The sequence below is a fragment of the Schistocerca cancellata genome, chromosome 6 (genome assembly GCF_023864275.1).
Source record: "Schistocerca cancellata isolate TAMUIC-IGC-003103 chromosome 6, iqSchCanc2.1, whole genome shotgun sequence".
Lineage (NCBI taxonomy): Eukaryota > Metazoa > Arthropoda > Insecta > Orthoptera > Acrididae > Schistocerca > Schistocerca cancellata.
Window position 1 is genome coordinate 273,083,950 of NC_064631.1, and position 18,502 is coordinate 273,102,451.

Below are 18,502 nucleotides of genomic sequence, written 5' to 3' on the forward strand. Positions count from 1 at the left end.
GTCAGCTTCAATGAATAAAATAAAACACAAAACATGTTGTGTAGCCATAGTAACATTAATGTAGTTAGCGACGTAACTTCAGTTTGCATCAACTGAACTGACTGATGCAGGCTTTGTTCGTTATGGAATGATGTGGTGTTGTGCGACATCATGTGTGGGCAAAAAGAAAAAGAAAAAAAAAACCACTGATAATATTTGTACTTTTCATACTAATCTGTAGCATAGCCTGCGGTCTAGGTTAGATTGAAAAGTAACAGCCTGGTTACGAGTTGACACAGCAGTATTGAACACTTTAACATTCACAGTACTTTCACCCAAGCAAGAAAACAGTATTTCTTTGCAAAACTGAGGAATGTGATAACAATAGTACCTGGTAACAGCATAGGCCTACTACACTTTGTTCCACAGCCATAGCAGTTCGTCTACTTGGGCTGCTCAGTAAAAAGCAGCTGTTACTTCAAATAACAGCCATGGTGATCATTAAACTAACCTGAAAATGGACATGTGCAAATACAAGTACCCTAATGGGAGTTTTCAGTCTGCACATCTTCAACCATCTCACTCACATGAAGCTGACCAAAGTACTGTAAGGTAGTGGCTCTCAAAACAAGGATTTTATGCACAAGACAATATACTGTTACTGGCAAAGAGAATGAAAAATAGTTTCCTCACTGATGAACTGCAAACATTTATTGCACTGATTACTACCAGCAAAGTAGTTTGGAAAACAAATGCTGAAACCCAAGGCAGTGTAAAATATATTTGACTGACGATTATTTTTCCAGTGCCATGGCAAGCTGGAATACTTGAACTGCAATTCTAGAAAGAGATTTCTGCATCATTTGCAATTCATATTTAACACAGACTTGTAGTGGTAGAGTCTTATCTTAAATGTTATTGCAACAACTGTCTACCAGAACTTGAATAAATCACTTACAAGATATCATAGAAATAAGGGAGAAGAATGTTTCCAATAACACATTCAGCACAAACACAACAGGCAAGTATTTAATCAATAGCATCTTACTGTTTAATTAACACTGTTTCACAACAACATTTCACAAAGTGTGACCCCTTCACATTTACCTGTATACATTTTTAAATCAACTGAGAAAGCTATAACAATTTATCTGCTAGCCTTTGCCGCTTTCTTTCCTTGTACTCTTGCAGGTCATCAAATCTTCGTTTATGCATGACTGGTTCAATCACTGGTGGTGGTGCACTTTTAAACAAATCCCACTTACTGTTAAAAGAATTTGCAAGAAACTCCGATTTACGATCAACAGATTGTCCATCTGGCAAAAATTCTGATGTCTTGTCATTATACATGTACACAGAAACAGGGTGTCTTTCGACAGAAGCAAGGCACCACAACTCTCGATTTTCAGTTAGCAAAATATCCCATGGTTCAACATCAAGAGCCAATACATTAAGCAAAACTGAATGCACTGCAGTTATATTACCTGAAATACTATATAAAATACAACCACTGAATGTAGCAAGTGTCACAGCTAGTATATTAACACCTTTACTACTCTCCTTGGCTGAAAAATGTCTTACTGCCAATGGCTCCTTGGAACCACAATTATCATCAGCTTCACCATTACTTTCTTGGCAGGATTTCATTTTTACATCACTATCACAATGTATAATGCCTATCTGTTTTCCTTCTAAGTAATCCCAAAATCTGACTGACCCATCTCCTGAACCTGAAACCAGAATGTTCCCGTCACCTGGAAAAAATTCTATCCTGGATACAAATTCCTCATGTCCCAAACAGTATGACTGAATGTTATATGCATTCGGGAATCTCGATACTCTTATCTTTTCATCTCTGTCACACGTAACTATAAAATTTTCACACGAAGATATAATCACATCTAATAACATTGAGAGATGTCCCAGTAACAATTGGCCGTTCTCTGTGTTGTTCTGTACAGAAAACAAATATGCATCTCCTGTTTTGTCTGCAACCACAATACCTTGAGCGGTTGGCGTAAATTTTACACTACTTGCTGCTCGGTTCAGTATTCTTACTGACGATAAAGTCCACGACACAGTTCGCCACTGGTACAGTCTTTTGTCTTTTGTGCATGCAGCAAACCAAGTACCACAATCTGAAAGCGATGCGCAAGTGATGCACCTTAGTTTGGTCTCTTCTTCATTTTCATGACTCTCGTGAGACACATGTTGAACACTTTCATTTAATTCTGCAACGTCAATAGTTTTAACTTCATCACAATTTTTAGACGTCAGCACTGTAGAATCAACTGTTATAACCGTGCATGTTTGGTTCATATGCAACGAGGGCGACATTATCCTTACGATTCAGATTCTTGAATGGGGAAAAATTACCTCATTTTCAGAACTTAAGAATTTTATATTAGCAAACCATCTCTTAACAAAATTAAAAAGTTCAAATGTAACAAGTTATGCACTTCACAATCCTGCTCCGTTTACCATTCTTACGCACGTGACTACATAAACAACGCACCAAAGATGTTAGTTGAGATTTGTGATAAACGTAATATCAAAAGGTGCTGTGGAAAAATATTTACGTATGACGACATACCTACCTGGATAGTAATTTTGATTAATTAGGTCACTAGTTGTTATTTGATATAATAATGTCAAGATCGTGGGAAGCAATTACTGTTCACATTTTTTTATTTCAGATTCACGCAAAAGCGTACTGTCATTATTTTCTTTTCTGCACCTGATACGGTCATCAATAGGAATGAACGTACGCAAAAACGTGATAATCGTTTACTGGATTGAAATTGACTGCTTACTTTACTATTGATTCTCCCTCTGAGTGCTTTTAGAGTCTTTTAAAGATGTTTTATTACCTACCACTACAGAAAAGTAATACTGCATAGTAAAATATTTACTCTTCTATAATTTGGCAGTATCGCAAGTCAGCAAGGTGCTTGTGATAAAAGACAAACCAAGAGTATTATAGCTTTCCCCAACACTTCTTTGAAATTAAGTCGATTTTGTACATTTGTGTTCAAGAGACATGTTTGTGTAACGCGTAAGTACTTCTTTGTGTTTAAGTTGTACGGAACAGCGACGTTTCTGAAAGTAAGACAGCGGTGTGTGGGTAGTGAATGATTTTACGTTATCTTCTCATTGTTCTGCTGGTTGGATACCGGGGAAATTAACCAATCAAACAGAAGAAAGGAATTTAAGGCAAAATGGACCTGGCAGGACAGACGCGAAGAAGGGCGTGATAAATGAGTTTTCAGATGGCGTGTGGTTAAAGAGCTATAGAGTCGCCAATTCGTTTTCTGGGGAAAAGCAGCTGTTCTCTTGTTTCAAACGACTCGCAGATGTTTTGATGCCGTGAATTCTTCTGGAGTATTTATAAAGCCGATCAGATATGAGGTAAGTAAAAAAAAAATAATTAGTGACAGTTATGATAAGGACAGTATTTCATTGTGAAAGTGATCAGCGGTTATCATCGCTTACAAGTAGTATATTGATGACTATATGTACTAGCAAGGACTGAACCTTACTAACAGTGATTTTCGAGAGGTAGATTGTGTCGGCTTGTCAGTTCACATTGTGTTACAGGAATGTAAACTTTTTAATTCTGACATGTCTTGCCGCGTCTCATCGTTCTTCTACATTACAGCAGGCTTATTCTGCGTGTTGTAATACAGCACAAAAAGTGACAAGAATGTACAGAGTTGTAGCGGGGCTGATGTGCATAGTGACATCGTTGTACTTTTGCAAGCTTGTGCTGGTAATTGATTTGTAATTTAGACTGTTGATTCACATGGCAAGTCTTCATAGTTTAAGTTCGAAAGTCACTAATAAATTAGTATTTCGTAATTTTATCTAAAACTTCGTACAAACTGATTCGTGTCATTGGATATGCTACGTATTATTTAGTGAAAGGGACGAAAAAGCAGCATCAACTTGCAGTACACAATACGTGCATTGATGTTAGAGTTGCAGAAATGAAATAGTTTTTCGCCGATCTCTTCCGTTTCTGACTTTTTTTCCTGTGTTACGTACGTATTTTCATGTGATCATGATTGCGGAACGTAATGTACTGGCGACACTTTAAATGATTACACATATTTTAAAGCATTGCAAGTTCATTTTATCACATCATCAGATTCCAACCAGGTTAACTCATCCTACATTGTACTGTAAGACAGTAAAAGTACTATAATCTATTTTACCAATCACATTGGTTTTTTTTTTTATTATTTAATGGTGGTGGGGAGATTTCTAGAACTGTGAAGTAATAAATGTTGTTCCAAGTTGTACTATTTATTTAAATTTTAAGTGATTCAGATAAAGTATCTTAAACGTACAACAGATGCATTTAATTTTGGGACATATTTTCTAAATCAAAGCAAGTGAGCATTTAGATCAAATTGTTATTTCCAACTGTAAAAGTTTTACAGAAGAACTATTGTGCAGTTAACATATTGGAAGATAGGTAGTGTGACATTGGAGCTTTGAGGTATGACACTGCATGTACTGGGTTGTATTTTGTCACCCATGAAAGGGAATGAGAGGGAAAAGCCCGGATATGAGTTCTGTGTGGCATACAAATCTGTTACGTACTTAAAATACATTGCAATACACATTTGCTTTAGCTGTATGGAAAAAGGACTCTCTACCTACAGTGCTGTTAGGTGTCACAGAATTCATGTAATTTCATTTACTTGCAAGAACTGTTGTGATTTGCGTATTATAATGTATCTTCACAGTTGTCACCAGTGGCCATTACAAAGTTTAAAAAGCTTCCTTTCACTTCACTTAGATACATAAAATAATATAAACTGTCTGTATTGAAATATGGCATTCTATCAAGGATTTAGAGAAACACATTTCGTTCAACAAAGAGGATCTTTTAAGGATTGGGGGGAAGCCACACACATACACATATTGCTGTGAGTGACCAAGCAATGGAAAATCCAGGGAGAAATAACAGCAATATTATGAAAAGTATAGATTTTAGATTGCTACACAGTACATAGTGAAGATGTTGAATGTCAGACAGGCAAAACAAAAAGACTGCTAAACAAGTAAGCTTTCGGCCAAAAGCCTTCTTCTGAATTTGTTGTATGTTGTCTAATTCAGGAGGTCTTTTTGGCCAAAAGCTTACTTGTTTGGCAGTGTTATTTCTTGTGAGTGTCTGTGACTCAGCATCTCTGCTATATGGTGAATAGCAATCTATGCTTTAAATAATACTGCAAGGAAACAAAAATATTACCCTTATGTAGTGTTCCAGTTCATTAGTTATGAGAGCAGTACAGCATTTAATCAGTGGTAATGGGAAGTACCAGCTTAACACATATTGTTTCTATACCACACTATTTTTATATTTTTTGCTTTGTTTGTAATTTTGCCTTTAACTGTGGCACTTGAGCCATGTAGTCATAATTATCACCAGAACAAGCTCTTTTAATGAATCAGATTTCCCTGATAAACTACAGTATTTCCCTAATCAGTGGTCATTTCACTGATGACGTATTTGTAATATGATATAAAAGTTGGTCCAATGCATGAGAGAATTCTGTCTGTCTAGTAGACCTATTTACAGTGAAAATTACCAAGTCCAAGAAAACAATCTGAAGTCTCTCTCCCTTATCGCTTGCAATAAATCGGCTTTCAGAGTTGATCTTATGTGCCGCCTACTTTCTAGTGTTTTGCTTTTTATTGCCAGTGACATACTTACACTTTTAGTTGAACATTATCTTGCCTTAGGCCAAAAGCCAAATAAATAACGAAATAAAATTGTCAGTCTGTTGGAACTAAAGCACTTGCACCATCTCTTAAGCTTTTGTTATTGCAGGAAATATGATAAGTTTGGGAGTATAATGTTTTTGTCTGAATAGTTGACACCAAAGTGTAGGAAGTCTTACTAAAATTTTCACCCAAACTGTGAGGAAAGGCTTGCACATAGGGAGCCCCTATTCCGAGTAATGCTGAACTGACGAAAATTACTTGAGAATGCCTCTCAAAATGGCACCACACTCATTAACAGCTGCACTGTCACCAACCGCCATGTATGCCCCTGATCTTGCGCCTATTCTCGTAATTGTCTTTTTTTGGTAAGAGAGATGGCTATCTCATAAACGACAGTATCGCCTGCGAATTCGTAGAGCCATCGAAATTACTGACTTTCTTATTTGTGTATACAGGAACAGCACTCCACTCTGTTAAATTTTCATGAGGCACACCCAATGGTACCTTTGCATCCTGCGGTGTGTCTGTGTACAGGACAAAATGAGTTGTGACCGACAGAAAGTCTCAATCCAGTAATACATTGTTTCATAATTCTCCTTTTAGTTCGCTATTAGTGGAAAACAATAGAGCGATCCTTCTTTCAAATCTTAGGTAATTGCATAGCAGAGGTATAAATCTAAACAAACTAACAATCACCGCTTTGTATCATTTTCATATGAAGTGGATAACAGAAAAGAGTGCTCGCACACTTCAGTACTTGTGGCTGACAACTTTTTTTGAACATTAGATTTGTACGCCGTCGCATGTGAACTGTTGCTATATTCCTCACGAATATCGTATTGTTGTTACGTATCTCTATGCAGTACGCTGTCTTTCGTTTGAATCATGCTACATCGCTGTGGTAGTCGTTAAGTCTGTTCTAAAGGTCATCGAATCACAAAATTCAAAAGAATATCAGTAAATATGAATTGCTGATTTTGGTCACGATGATACACTCTATGGCGTTCTTCCACACGAATTATGGATGACAATGTTATTCACCGACGGCTGATATATTGTGTACGTACGAAGTAGGAGTCAACGTATGAATCACGCCCTAGGATTTAGCGATCTGCAGGAAAGTGACAGGTTAGATAATGCTAGAAAAGAAAACTTATTTGATAATTGTTGCAGCAGTTCAGATGCGACTAGGTTGCGGTTCTTCTTTTCGCCCACATGCACATGCTTAATGATGTTGCACGCACATTGGAATAGATAATTCATGTATATTGTGAGCTGCTGCCTTTTTAGTGTGTAAATTGTTATGAGTAATCAGAATGAGATTTTCACTCTGCAGCGGAGTGTGCGCTGATATGAAACTTCCTGGCAGATTAAAACTGTGTGCCCGACCGAGACTCGAACTCGGGACCTTTGCCTTTCGCGGGCAAGCGCTCTACCATCTGAGCTACCGAAGCACGACTCACGCCCGGTCTCACAGCCCTACTTCTGCCAGTATCTCGTCTCCTACCTTCCAAACTTTACAGAAGCTCTCCTGCTTATGAGTAAGTTTTTATACTTCAGGATTATTGATTCGTATTTTCGTTGGACCCGGTAAAATGTGTTGTTGAAGTCAGCCTCTTACAAGGATACTGTTGTCTTAGAATATCGCTTGCGAACTGAATTCGGCATTCGGATTATGAATGGTGCGCACAATGATATGTAAATATACATTATATTACGTATTCTAGTTCTTGTATAGTAATGTATTAGTTCTTGTATAGTAATGTATTAGTTCTTGTATAGTAATGTATAAATAATAATTCTATAGTATGTGTTAAACAGCACCATTTAATGTTCCTTTTAATTAGGTGCTAAACAGTTTCTTAGGAAAAAAAACTACTACTGTAATGGGCTGCCCTCTCAGTTACGTAGATTGTATTTTATTTGCGAAAGTATTGAAAAGAGCGAAAACAATTCACTCGATGGGCTGCTTAGTGGACATCTTTTTTCTTTTTACTGTTACACTGCACCTGTTTTTTCAAGCAATAAGTTGTTTGTTTGTATTTTATTCACTATGGGCGTATAATTGCGGAAAAATTGGTCGTTGAATGGATTCATACAATTTATGAATTATTTTTAAGATTTTTTAAAATGTAACACCCAATGAAGAACTTAGGTTCCGCCAGTGATGTTGGGTAGCATACATGCGCTGTTTCATGTACACTAAAAGCAACTACATGGACACTATATTATTGAAGCCACCATATGCTTAGATAGACTGTAAAGAGTGTAGAAGTTCATTCATTCAGAACAAAAACTAGCAGTGTAAATTTGAGCTTAATTACCTTGACACATTACCGTAAAATGGACTTTTGCTGTTGAAATTACCTCACAGTAATCATCCATTTTTTGTGTGGATAGCCGACTCTTGGGGCCTCGGGCATGGATGTGTGTGATGTCCTTAGGTTAGTTAGTTTTAAGTAGTTCTAAATTCTAGGGGCTGATGACCTCAGATGTTAAGTCCCATAGTACTCAGCCATGAAATTGCAGGCTTGCTTGTAACTGGCTATCAGGCGACGAGTTTCTTTGGGAGCGTGGTGAGCAGCGATTCATAAGGTCCACGTTGTATCGTTGATACAAGCTGCATCACGCTATCGCATCTTTGGTGATCGTCAGAAGGTTGGAAATTACCAGTCTTTATACCGATTTTCGGTTTGTGTGACTTGGGTTGCAGTCTTTCTGGCAGTGATTTTAATTTCCGGACGATAGCACTCACGGAGGATTGGTTTTTCCATACTATATATTTTCGCTAGTTAAATAAATCTATTGTGCCTCCTAGCATGGTGCAAGCCTTTCGATTTGACGCCGTTAGCTGGGTCGCTTGTCAGTTACGACGCTTATTTGATCTTAAGAGCGAGTGGTCCTCGTTCGAGATCTTACTACTTCATTTGTCACGAATTATGTAGAACGTTACCCCCATCGCTTGCCCCCTTTCTTCACCAAATATTGTATTCAGCAGTTCGATTATATTTCTTGTCGCAAGCTGTAAGTGAGCCTCAAATTGAACACGCACCAGCAGTAGTAAATAAGTAATAAAGAGATCACCAATTTTGTCTTGGCAACGTCAGTTGACACTGAATAGATAACATTTCCCCTAACATCACACACACACACACACACACACACACACACACACACACATTCATTGCAACTACAAACAAGAGTAGCAGCACCGAAATCAGTCATTTTAACCACTCAAAATATAAGTTAAGAGCCATTGGATCCAAATAGAAAGGAGGGCCATTCAGTTTGAGGTTTTCTGTGGGATTAAGGCATAAGAGGAAACGATCAATTGGAAAGGATGTGGCCGAATTTGTTCACTATCGCTAAGTGATCACGTTGTCGACGGGATGAAACGCCGGTTTTGTGTTTTTGTATGTATTCAGAAACAGGTTTCCATTATTTTTATAACTGTTTGTTTAAAACTAATTTTAAAGCTGTCAGAAACGTGAAGAGTGGTGTTACGCCGGTGTTAGAGTCAGCACCTTTGTACGGCAGAACATCACGGACCAGTTTCGCATTCCAAACGACGGTTCTCCAGCTACACTCAAGAAACTGTGCCGTGATATACTAGAATTCCAAATTACTGGTGTTACGCAAAAATTCTGTTGCGCCATCTGTGGTAGGAGTCTTTGCAGCTCCAACTTCTGACATCTGTCTTTACGGCCTGTTGAACAACTATACGCCTCCCGTTGTTTCATTCTGCTAATATAGTTCTTATACCATATTAACCGAGAAGTTACGAGCCAGTAAAAACTTTATCACTATTGTGGAGTGCGCGCTATTCTAATACTGACCATATGCTGCCCCTTTCAGTGATTTTCATCAGCCTGATGCATTTTTTTTATGACACTATACTAAATTAGTTATATCTAGGTTTAAAATCCACGAAAGTCAGAGAACGAGTAAAGTCAAAGAAGTGAAAATTTTTTCATGTTGTTCGCGGCATAGAATCCACAAGTACAGAGCCAGTATTAAATTTGTGCCACTTTCACGTTTGTAAACACGCCTAGCGTCTGTACAGTGACGTGCAACGTGAACAACCACACATTCTCTTTATTGTTGTTGTGGTCTTCAGCCCTGAGACTCGTTTGATGCAGATCTCCATGCTACTCTATCCTGTGCAAGCTTCTTCATCTCCCAATACGTACTGCAGCCTACATTCTTCTGAATCTGTTTAGTGTATTCATCTCTTGGTCTCCGTCTGCGATTTTTACCCTCCACGCTGCCCTCCAATACTAAATTTGTGATCCCTTGATTTCTCAGAACATGTCCTACCAACCAATCCCTTCTTCTTGTTAAGTTGTGCCACAAACTCCTCTTCTCCCCAATCCTATTCCGTACTTCCTCATTAGTTACGTGATCTACCCATCTAATCTTCAGCATTCTTCTGTAGCACAACATTTCAAAGGCTTCTATCCTCTTCTTGTCCAAACTATTTATCGTCCATGCTTCATTTCCATACTCCATACAAATACTTTCAGAAACGACTTCCTGACATTTAAATCTATACTCGATGTTAACAAATTTTTCTTCTTTAGAAACACTTTCCTTGCTATTGCCAGTCTACATTTTATATCCTCTCTACTTCGACCATCATCAGTTACTTTGCTCCCCAAATAGCAAAACTCCTTTACTACTTTAAGTGTCTCATTTCCTAATCTAATTCCCGCAGCATCGCCCGACTTAATTCGACTACATTTCATTATCCTCGTTTTGCTTTTGTTGATGTTCATCTTATATCCTCCATTCAAGACACTGTCCATTCCATTCAACTGCTCTTCCAAGTCCTTTGCTGTCTCTGACAGAATTACAATGTCATCGGCGAACCTCAAGGTTTTTATTTCTTCTCCATGGATTTTAATACCTACTCCCAATTTTTCTTTTGTTTCCTTCACTGCTTTTCAATACATAGATTGAATAACATCGGGGAGAGGCTACAACCCTGTCTCACTCCCCTCCCAATCAGTGCTTCCCTTTCATGTCCCTCAACTCTTATAACTGCCATTTGGTTTCTGTACAAATTGTAAATAGCCTTTCGCTCCCTGTATTTTACCCCTGCCACCTTCAGAATTTGAAAGAGATTATTCCAGTCAACATTGTCAAAAGCTAGAAACGTAGGTTTGCCTTTTCTTAATCTAGCTTCTAAGACAAGTCGTAGGGTCAGTATTGCCTCACGTGTTCCCATATTTCTACGGAATCCAAACTGATCTTCCCCGAGGTCGGCTTCTACCAGTTTTTCCATTCGTCTGTAAAGAAGTCGCGTTAGTATTTTGCAGCCGTGACTTATTAAACTGATTGTTCGGTAATTTTCACATCTGTTAACGCCTGTTTTCTTTAGGATTGGAATTATTATATTCTTCATGAAGTATGATGCTGTCAGGACTGGCTCTCCCAAGGCCGTCAGTAGTTCTAATGGAATGTTGTCTACTCCCGGGGCCTTGTTTCGACTTAGGTCTTTAAGTGCTCTATCAAATTCTTCACGCAGTATCATATCTCCCATTTCATCTTCATCAACATCCTCCTCCATTTCCATAATATTGTCCTCAAGAACATCGCCCTTGTATAGTCCCTCTATATACTCCTTCCACCTTTCTGCTTTCCCTTCTTTGCTTAAAACTGGGTTTCCATCTGAGCCCCTGATATTCATACAAGTGGTTCTCTTTTCTCCATTGGTCTCTTTAATTTTCCTGTAGGCAGTATCTATCTTACCCCTAGTGAGGTAAGCCTCTACATCCTTACATTTGTCCTCTAGCCATGCCTGCTTAGCCGTTTTGCACTTCCTGTCGATCTCATTTTTGAGACGTTTGTATTCCTTTTTGCGTGCTTCATTTACTGCATTTTTATATTTTCTCCTTTCATCAATTAAATTCAGTATTTCTTCTGTCACCCAAGGATTTCTACTAGCCCTCGTCTTTTTACCTACTTGATCCTCTGCTGCCTTCACCACTTCATCCCTCAAAGCTATCCATTCTTCTTCTACTGTATTTCTTTCCCCCATTCTTGCAAATTGTTCCTTTATGCTCTTCCTGAAACTCTCTACAACTTCTGGTTCTTTCAGTTTATCCAGGTGCCATCTCCTCAAATTCCCACCTTTTTGCAGTCTCTTCAGTTTTGATCTACAGTTCATAACCAATAGATTGCGGTCAGAGTCCACATCTGACCATGGAAATGTCTTACAATTTAAAACGTGGTTCCTAAATCTCTGTCTCACCATTATATAATCTATCTGAAACCTGTCAGTATCTCCAGGCTTCTTCCATGTATACAGCCTCCTTTCACGATTCTTGAACCAAGTGTTAGCTATGATTAAGTTGTGCTCTGTGCAAAATTCTACCAGGCGGCTTCCTCTTTAATTTCTTCGCCCCAATCCATATTCACCTACTAATTTTCCTTCTCATTCTCTTTATGCTTCTACAAATGATAGGCACCCAGTTGTTAACCATGAACGTGGAGCACACACGTATTTCTTGCGTCTGTATGTAGACTATACGTTCATCTTTGTGAACACGCGGTTTGTGTAAGTCTTTCTAATTGCCAAAAAACGTGATATCGTCATTAACCTCTTTTTTTTATTCTCGAGAAATATCCTGGCTGACAGTGCCCTTCTTCGTTAGCGCATAAATAATATGAAGTGTTGAGGTACTGAGCTGAATTATTTTTTTTTTATTGCGGACATCGAAAACTACTAATACGACCTGTTTATCATGCAGTGTTCACAGATCGACTCCGGCAGTGTCACTGGCTGTAATACCTGTATGTTTACTGTCGCGAAGTCACTCACCTAAATCTGACAGCACATGCGTCATCTACTCGGTTAGAACTCTCTCTCTCTCTCTCTCTCTCTCTCTCTCTCTCTCTCTCTCTCTAGATATCTCTCGTCACAGATGGCAGATGTTTTGATTATCAAACACCACCCACGGCCCACAGTGTGTATGTGTAAGTAGCTGGTACACAAACGTTTTTTGTCAACCCCATTCAAAGCAGGCAGATGTTTTAGCGTTTATGTTTGCTGCTCTTAACTACCAGTTGTTTACATCTACAGTGACTACCGATTTGCAAACGGGGCCCAAGTTGTGTTACTCCAGAAGTCGCGTTCGTCACGAAGTCCAGTTGGAAATTTTTATTCTTAGATAAACGGCTGTGGACACTTGTTTTCTGCACGTGATGCGTTCTTTGCATCGTTCGGTGTAATGTTAAACATTTCTTATGTATGGATTACACTGTAAAAGATCTTTGTCAAATATCTTTTATGCAAGTTATGGCGTGGTCCTAGTTGTTATAAAAGTTTTGTTAATGAACTTTGACAGTCTAATAAGGGACTTACCATGTAAAAACTATTTCCTGTGTACGAATTTAATGAATAACACTCGGAACTGCTCCCGTTTCAGCTCCATGACTTTTATTTGCTTGTAATCTGGATAGGTGTTCCATTTTACCCGAAAAGCCAGTAATGTTACTGTCCTTGGTGTAAAGTCTGAAACCTCAAACTTACTAGTTGATCCATATAGAACTGTTTCACTTCAGTACTTAGTTGGTTGCCGAATAGTTGATCCATATAGAACTGTTTCACTTCAATAAGTGAAATATAACTCCTTCCCAACACAGAAGAAGAAAATTCTAAAATCGTTGGTACACCTAGACCACAAACGGCATATATATTCAACGCATTCATTTTTGAAGCATAAGTAATTACATTTACAAAAACACTCAAGTATTAGAAAGAAGAGTGAATTGTAAGAAAGTGCGGATAATGAGATTCCACACCAAACGGCTGCATGTCACAAAAGTGCCTGTCATAATGAGAACAGACAACAGGTGTATATGCTTCTCGTACATGAAATATGTGTTTATATTCTCTTGCTTTCAGCGGAGTAAGCTGCAATTTTACACGTGTTCGAAAGTATTTCTTCACGAGTAACTTGGAACTTACGCCATTGAGTCAGTGAGACTCGGCTATTTTTACATTTACTTCACGGTCATTCACGCATCTTGATGATTTACTAATGCTTGGAACGCAAAAATATAACAACTATTTCGTTAATTGAGTAGAAAAATTATTAAAACCAACATTAATGTTACGGCTGCTTTCTCGCCGCCAGGGGCGCTAGTGTTGTCAGACGGTAACAATTTTCCCAGCAGTGAGGGTTGCGATTGTGTGTGTTAGACTGCATCATTAAAATTTTTCTAGGAAGATTTATATTTCAGATTGATTACGAACTTATCGATTATTCATACATAGAATTATGTGAACTTCGTCACAACCTACACAAAGTGAGTTCTTTGTAGCGTGGGCATCCTTAAGTTATAGAAATTAAGTTTGTCTGTTAATAGTAACCAAAAAAGAAAAATGTACTGGGCAGCTTAAACTCGTAACTTCCGTAAGGTCTTGCAGTGAAACTTGTGGCGAAAAGCGTCGGTAAAGTAGCTGGTCTAGATTGCTGTGAGGTTAGGTTTCACTTGCTTTGAGACATAACAGACCAGTGTGGCGGCAACTGCGTTGATCCAGCAATCTTGGTTTTAGCATGTAGTCCTGTTGCGAAAAGTTTCATTGTAAAAAGTATAAAGCATCCAGTCACTGCCCTACTCATTTCAGAAGTTATTGAATGCTCTAAAAGTTTTTTTCAGTTGTTAGACACAACTATACGCAACCATCTCTCGGAAGATTTAAATAGTGTTGCGGTTACGCCCAATGAAATGGGGTTGTATGAAAGGTAAACGGTATTTTGCATAGCGAAGTTGCTGCTTTAGTAGCATTGTTGTTACTGTTGCGATCTTCAGTCCGATGATTAGTTTGATGCAGCTATCCATGCTGCTGTATCCTCTGCAAGCCTCTTCATCACCGAATAACTACTCCAACTTACATCCTTTTGAATTTGATTATTGTATTAATCTCTTGGTGCCCCTTTGCAATTTTTACCTCCTCCTGCCCCCCCCCCCCCCCCCCCCCCCCACACACACACACACAGTTCCGTGTGGTGATCCCTTGACGTCTCTGAATGTGCCCTGTCAACCGATCCCTTTCTCTTGTCGGGTTGTGTGTCAGAAATTTCTTTTCTCGTCAATCAGTTCAGTACCGCCTCATTAGTTACATGATCTACACATCTAATCATCAGCATTCTTCTGTAGCACCACATTTCTGTTCTTGTCTAAAGTGCGTATTGTCCATGTTTCACTACCATACAAGGCTACATCCCATACAAATATTTTCATGAAAGACTTCCCAGCACTTAAATCTGTATTGAATGTTAACAAGTTTTTCTTTAGAAACACTTTTCTTTCCATTGCCAGTCTGCATTTTGTATCTTCTCTACTTCTGCCGTCAGCAGTTATTTTGCTGCCCAAATAACAAACCTCATCTACTATTTTGTGTCTTGTTTCCTAATCTAATTCCCTAAGCATCACCTGATCTAATCCGACTACATTCCGCTTTCTAGTTCTGCTTTTATTGATGTTCATCTTATATCCACCTTCCAAGACACTGTCCATTCCATTCAACTGCTCTTCCAAGTCCTTTGCTGTCTGACATAATTATAAAGTCATTGGCAAACATCAAAGTTTTTATTTTTTCTCTCTGAACTTAAATTACAACTTCAGATTTTTCTTTAGTTTCGTTACTGCTTGCTCAACGCGCAGCTTGAATTACATTGGGGACATGCTACAACTGTGTCTCATTCCGTTCTCAATCACTGCTTCCTTTTTAATACTCTTCAACTCTCATAACTGCCATGTGGTTTCTCTACAAGTTGTGAATATCCCTTCGCTCCCTGTATTTAGTAGCATTACAGAGTGAAAAATATCTAACTAATATGTTGGCAGGCTGAAAAATTACTTTAAAAAAGCACAAGGAGAGATAGTGAGTACATGTTGACGTCAAACGAAGACAACCTCCAGAAAACTAGGATACTTAAACATGGCTACAGTGAATCAGAAGATGAGATCTAATGTCTTAAGTGGTCAGTTAAGGAGTTGTGTGGTTGGAGGAGTAGGTGGTTGCCGACAGAGAAGGAAATGAGTTCAACACTGACAGTGGAAGCGAAGAGATTCTGCTGGACCAGTAGGCACAAAACGTGGACACACTTGACGAGCAGGCATAACTATCTACAATCTGTAAATAGGTATGAAAAATTAGGCCGTAAAATATAATCTTATGACCGAGACTTTAATTATGTATTTACATTACAAAAATCTCTTTCAAGTTTTATGCAAACTTTTTCTACTATTAATTTTTTCTTTTTCTTTTTTCAAATTTAGTAGTCGGGGTGGCACCATCTAGGTATGCTTCAGCGAGGAATAAATTTCTACAGTGAAGAAACAAGGGAGCCAGTATATCCATTGAAGGCTATGAGAAACATTCGCAGTGGAGTATGCACAGCATTCTCAGAAGTAGCTTTGTTCCATACTGGTGTGGAACTTCAACTCATTGCAGGACTGTGGATGCGCATTGTTAAGGAACAGCCGAGCAAGATCCATATACACAAGATGGTTCGAAACCATTGTAAAGGCAGAGGTGTCTAAAAAGCATCAGAAAGAAATGCAGCTGAAAGTATCAAACCACTGAGAACATGAGGAAACTGGTAAAACAGAAAAAAATTGCTGTACCAAACAATAGTCGTAACTAAACTGCATAAACTTTGTCGTCGTGTTGGTTTGCTGTTGGTGGGGAGGGGGAGCACGTCAAGTAATATGTTTTGACGTTGACGCTGACGTTAGAGGGCGGGACGCTGATATAGACTGCTTAGTTCGAAAGATAACCCATTTTTAGAGTGGCTTTTCCGATTTTGTTTCTTATTAAAATCTCATATTTTGTATTTTGTTTTCGTGACAGTTTGCAAAGATTCCAGGAGGACTTGGACGTTTTTCTTATGAGTATTTTGTTTTCGATCACCTTTGGTACCCAGAAAGAAAATTAAAGCGCATTGAATAAGGTAAAGAGGTATTGTGTTCTAAATATGGTTATATCCATATATTTTCCTCGCGACGGTTGGATGACATTTTTTTCACTTCTCAGTAGTGTGGGAAATTTGTCTGCTAAACCTTTGTCAAAAACATCCGTTATGAAATTTGATTTGGCCATTAATAAACTGAGCTAGTTCCGTAATTCTGGCAATATACTTCCCTGTTAGTGTCGCCGATAGTGTTCATAACCTGTTTCACAGTTCGGTATTAGGCAGTGTTACGTTCTCGTTCCGGTTCGTGCGAACACACCTTCATTTCACTTTAACACTACCTCCTGTTCTGCTGTAGTTTCTTGTGAACCGACTTTAAATTTGTCAGTTCATATAAAGTACTTAATGCTTTAATACATTCTCTTGGACGTGGATTTGTAATCTGTCTTCTGCACAAAAAATAGCTGCAGTAAATTGAATACATTAGCGCTACAGCAAACAACTCTGACTTGCCTAATTTCCTACTGCCTAGATTTCACATCTTGAACGGTTTATGAGATACTTGTCGTGTTGGCTTTATGTGGGACACCCTGCCTATCTCGAAAGAAACCAGTCATGGCTTGTATGAGAGGCTGCAGTGGTCTCCACCGATTGCACTCAAGAGAGCATGTGTGTGCTGCTTACGCAAGATACCATATTCGGTCCTGCAGGCTGACATTCGCCGGTGCAGCCCTGTTTCGTGTACAAGTCGCCAGTCGCGTTCGGTCAGTCGGCTGGCCTGCCCAGAACGGTATTTCCGTCGCTACGGTCCTTCCGCTGCCTATTATGATGGTACGGGCGCTTCCTGTCACGCCCGCTTTGCGGCTCCATCTGTGTACCTACCAGTGGCGTGCACACAGGATAACATTGCCAAGGCTGAATGCCTCAGTTTCTGTAATTTATATCATTTCGTATCTCATTCATTATAGGGGAGGTGGACGGGGCTAGAGAGATCAATTTTTTTGCTAGGGTCGTTGTAACAGCGTGAAAGGTAGTTAAGATTTTTGATCGGTAGCGTAGAGTAGAATATTAATTTCTCAACTGATGGCAAGGGTCATTAAGTTAGGTGCATGCTCAAGCAGGAAACAGTATAGATAGAATGCAGCGCAATGCCATATTGTGAAGTGGTTCTGTAAGTAGGCAAACGTACAAAGAGGGACGACAGACAGTGGTAGAATGAAGCCGACGACACGTATCATTATGATCAGAAGCAAAGGTCTGACCAACTTTTACGATCACCTACTGCCAACGCAGCCGTGTTGTAACGATCTCTGCGAAAATGTATCTGTGCGCGCGCGAAAGTGGGATAAGCCGATAAAGAATCACGGTAATACTGAAGGCCGCAGAGTGGAAAATGTACGCCTCAATAATACTGCAGCCGCTAAATAATGAGAACAAGGATCGAAGCTTTCGCTGCTGTAGTGGGTTTGAAAGCGTAGTTCACGACTGAAGAATTTTCAAGAAAACTTGTCTAGAGTGACAAAGTATGATTCAAACTGAACAGTGCTCTAAACCGAATCTGACGGGCGGTGATGTATGGCCCTGCTGTGTATCATCGCAGTGTTTGATCAGCCCATCCTTCTTTAGGTATAACTCACTACTCATCAAACATGGATTTTCCGTATCGTTTCAGAACTGTTGGGAGATAAGTGGTTCACGCTCCACCTCCCAAGATGTGGTTGTATGCCCGTAATTGTATGAGGCACTGCCTGGAAGATGGATAGGTCGAAGTAATGCTGTTAAGTACGCACCATACTCATCATGCCTAAAAACCTCTTCATTTTTATATCTGGTGACCGTGAAAGATGTAGATTGTTGGCTCA

At 39.0% G+C, this 18,502-nt stretch overlaps 2 protein-coding genes across 4 annotated transcripts in view; one reads left to right on the forward strand and one right to left on the reverse strand.

The window, feature by feature from the left end:
- Positions 1-1,007: 1,007 nt before the first annotated feature.
- On the reverse strand, positions 1,008-2,500 carry LOC126190872 (tRNA (guanine-N(7)-)-methyltransferase non-catalytic subunit WDR4). The gene has a single exon (XM_049931471.1). The coding sequence runs from the start codon at positions 2,314-2,316 to the stop codon at positions 1,117-1,119; it is 1,200 nt and encodes a 399-aa protein (XP_049787428.1). The 5' UTR covers positions 2,317-2,500; the 3' UTR covers positions 1,008-1,116.
- Positions 2,501-2,981: 481 nt separating this feature from the next.
- Positions 2,982-18,502, forward strand: part of LOC126190892 (protein enabled) — a 213,805-nt gene continuing 198,284 nt past the window's right edge. For 2 of the 3 annotated variants that reach the window (XM_049931506.1, XM_049931505.1), the window contains exon 1: positions 2,983-3,387. In XM_049931506.1, coding sequence (XP_049787463.1) covers positions 3,383-3,387 — 5 coding nt within the window. In that variant the 5' untranslated portion in view covers positions 2,983-3,382. Of the gene's footprint in view, positions 3,388-18,502 lie in introns of all 3 variants that reach the window. The other variant, XM_049931503.1, reaches the window with a different exon arrangement.

What these genes read in the sequence shown, in the direction of transcription:
- LOC126190872 (XM_049931471.1), bottom strand. Translation starts at nt 2,316, where the DNA reads ATGTCGCCCTCGTTGCATATGAACCAAACATGCACGGTTATAACAGTT.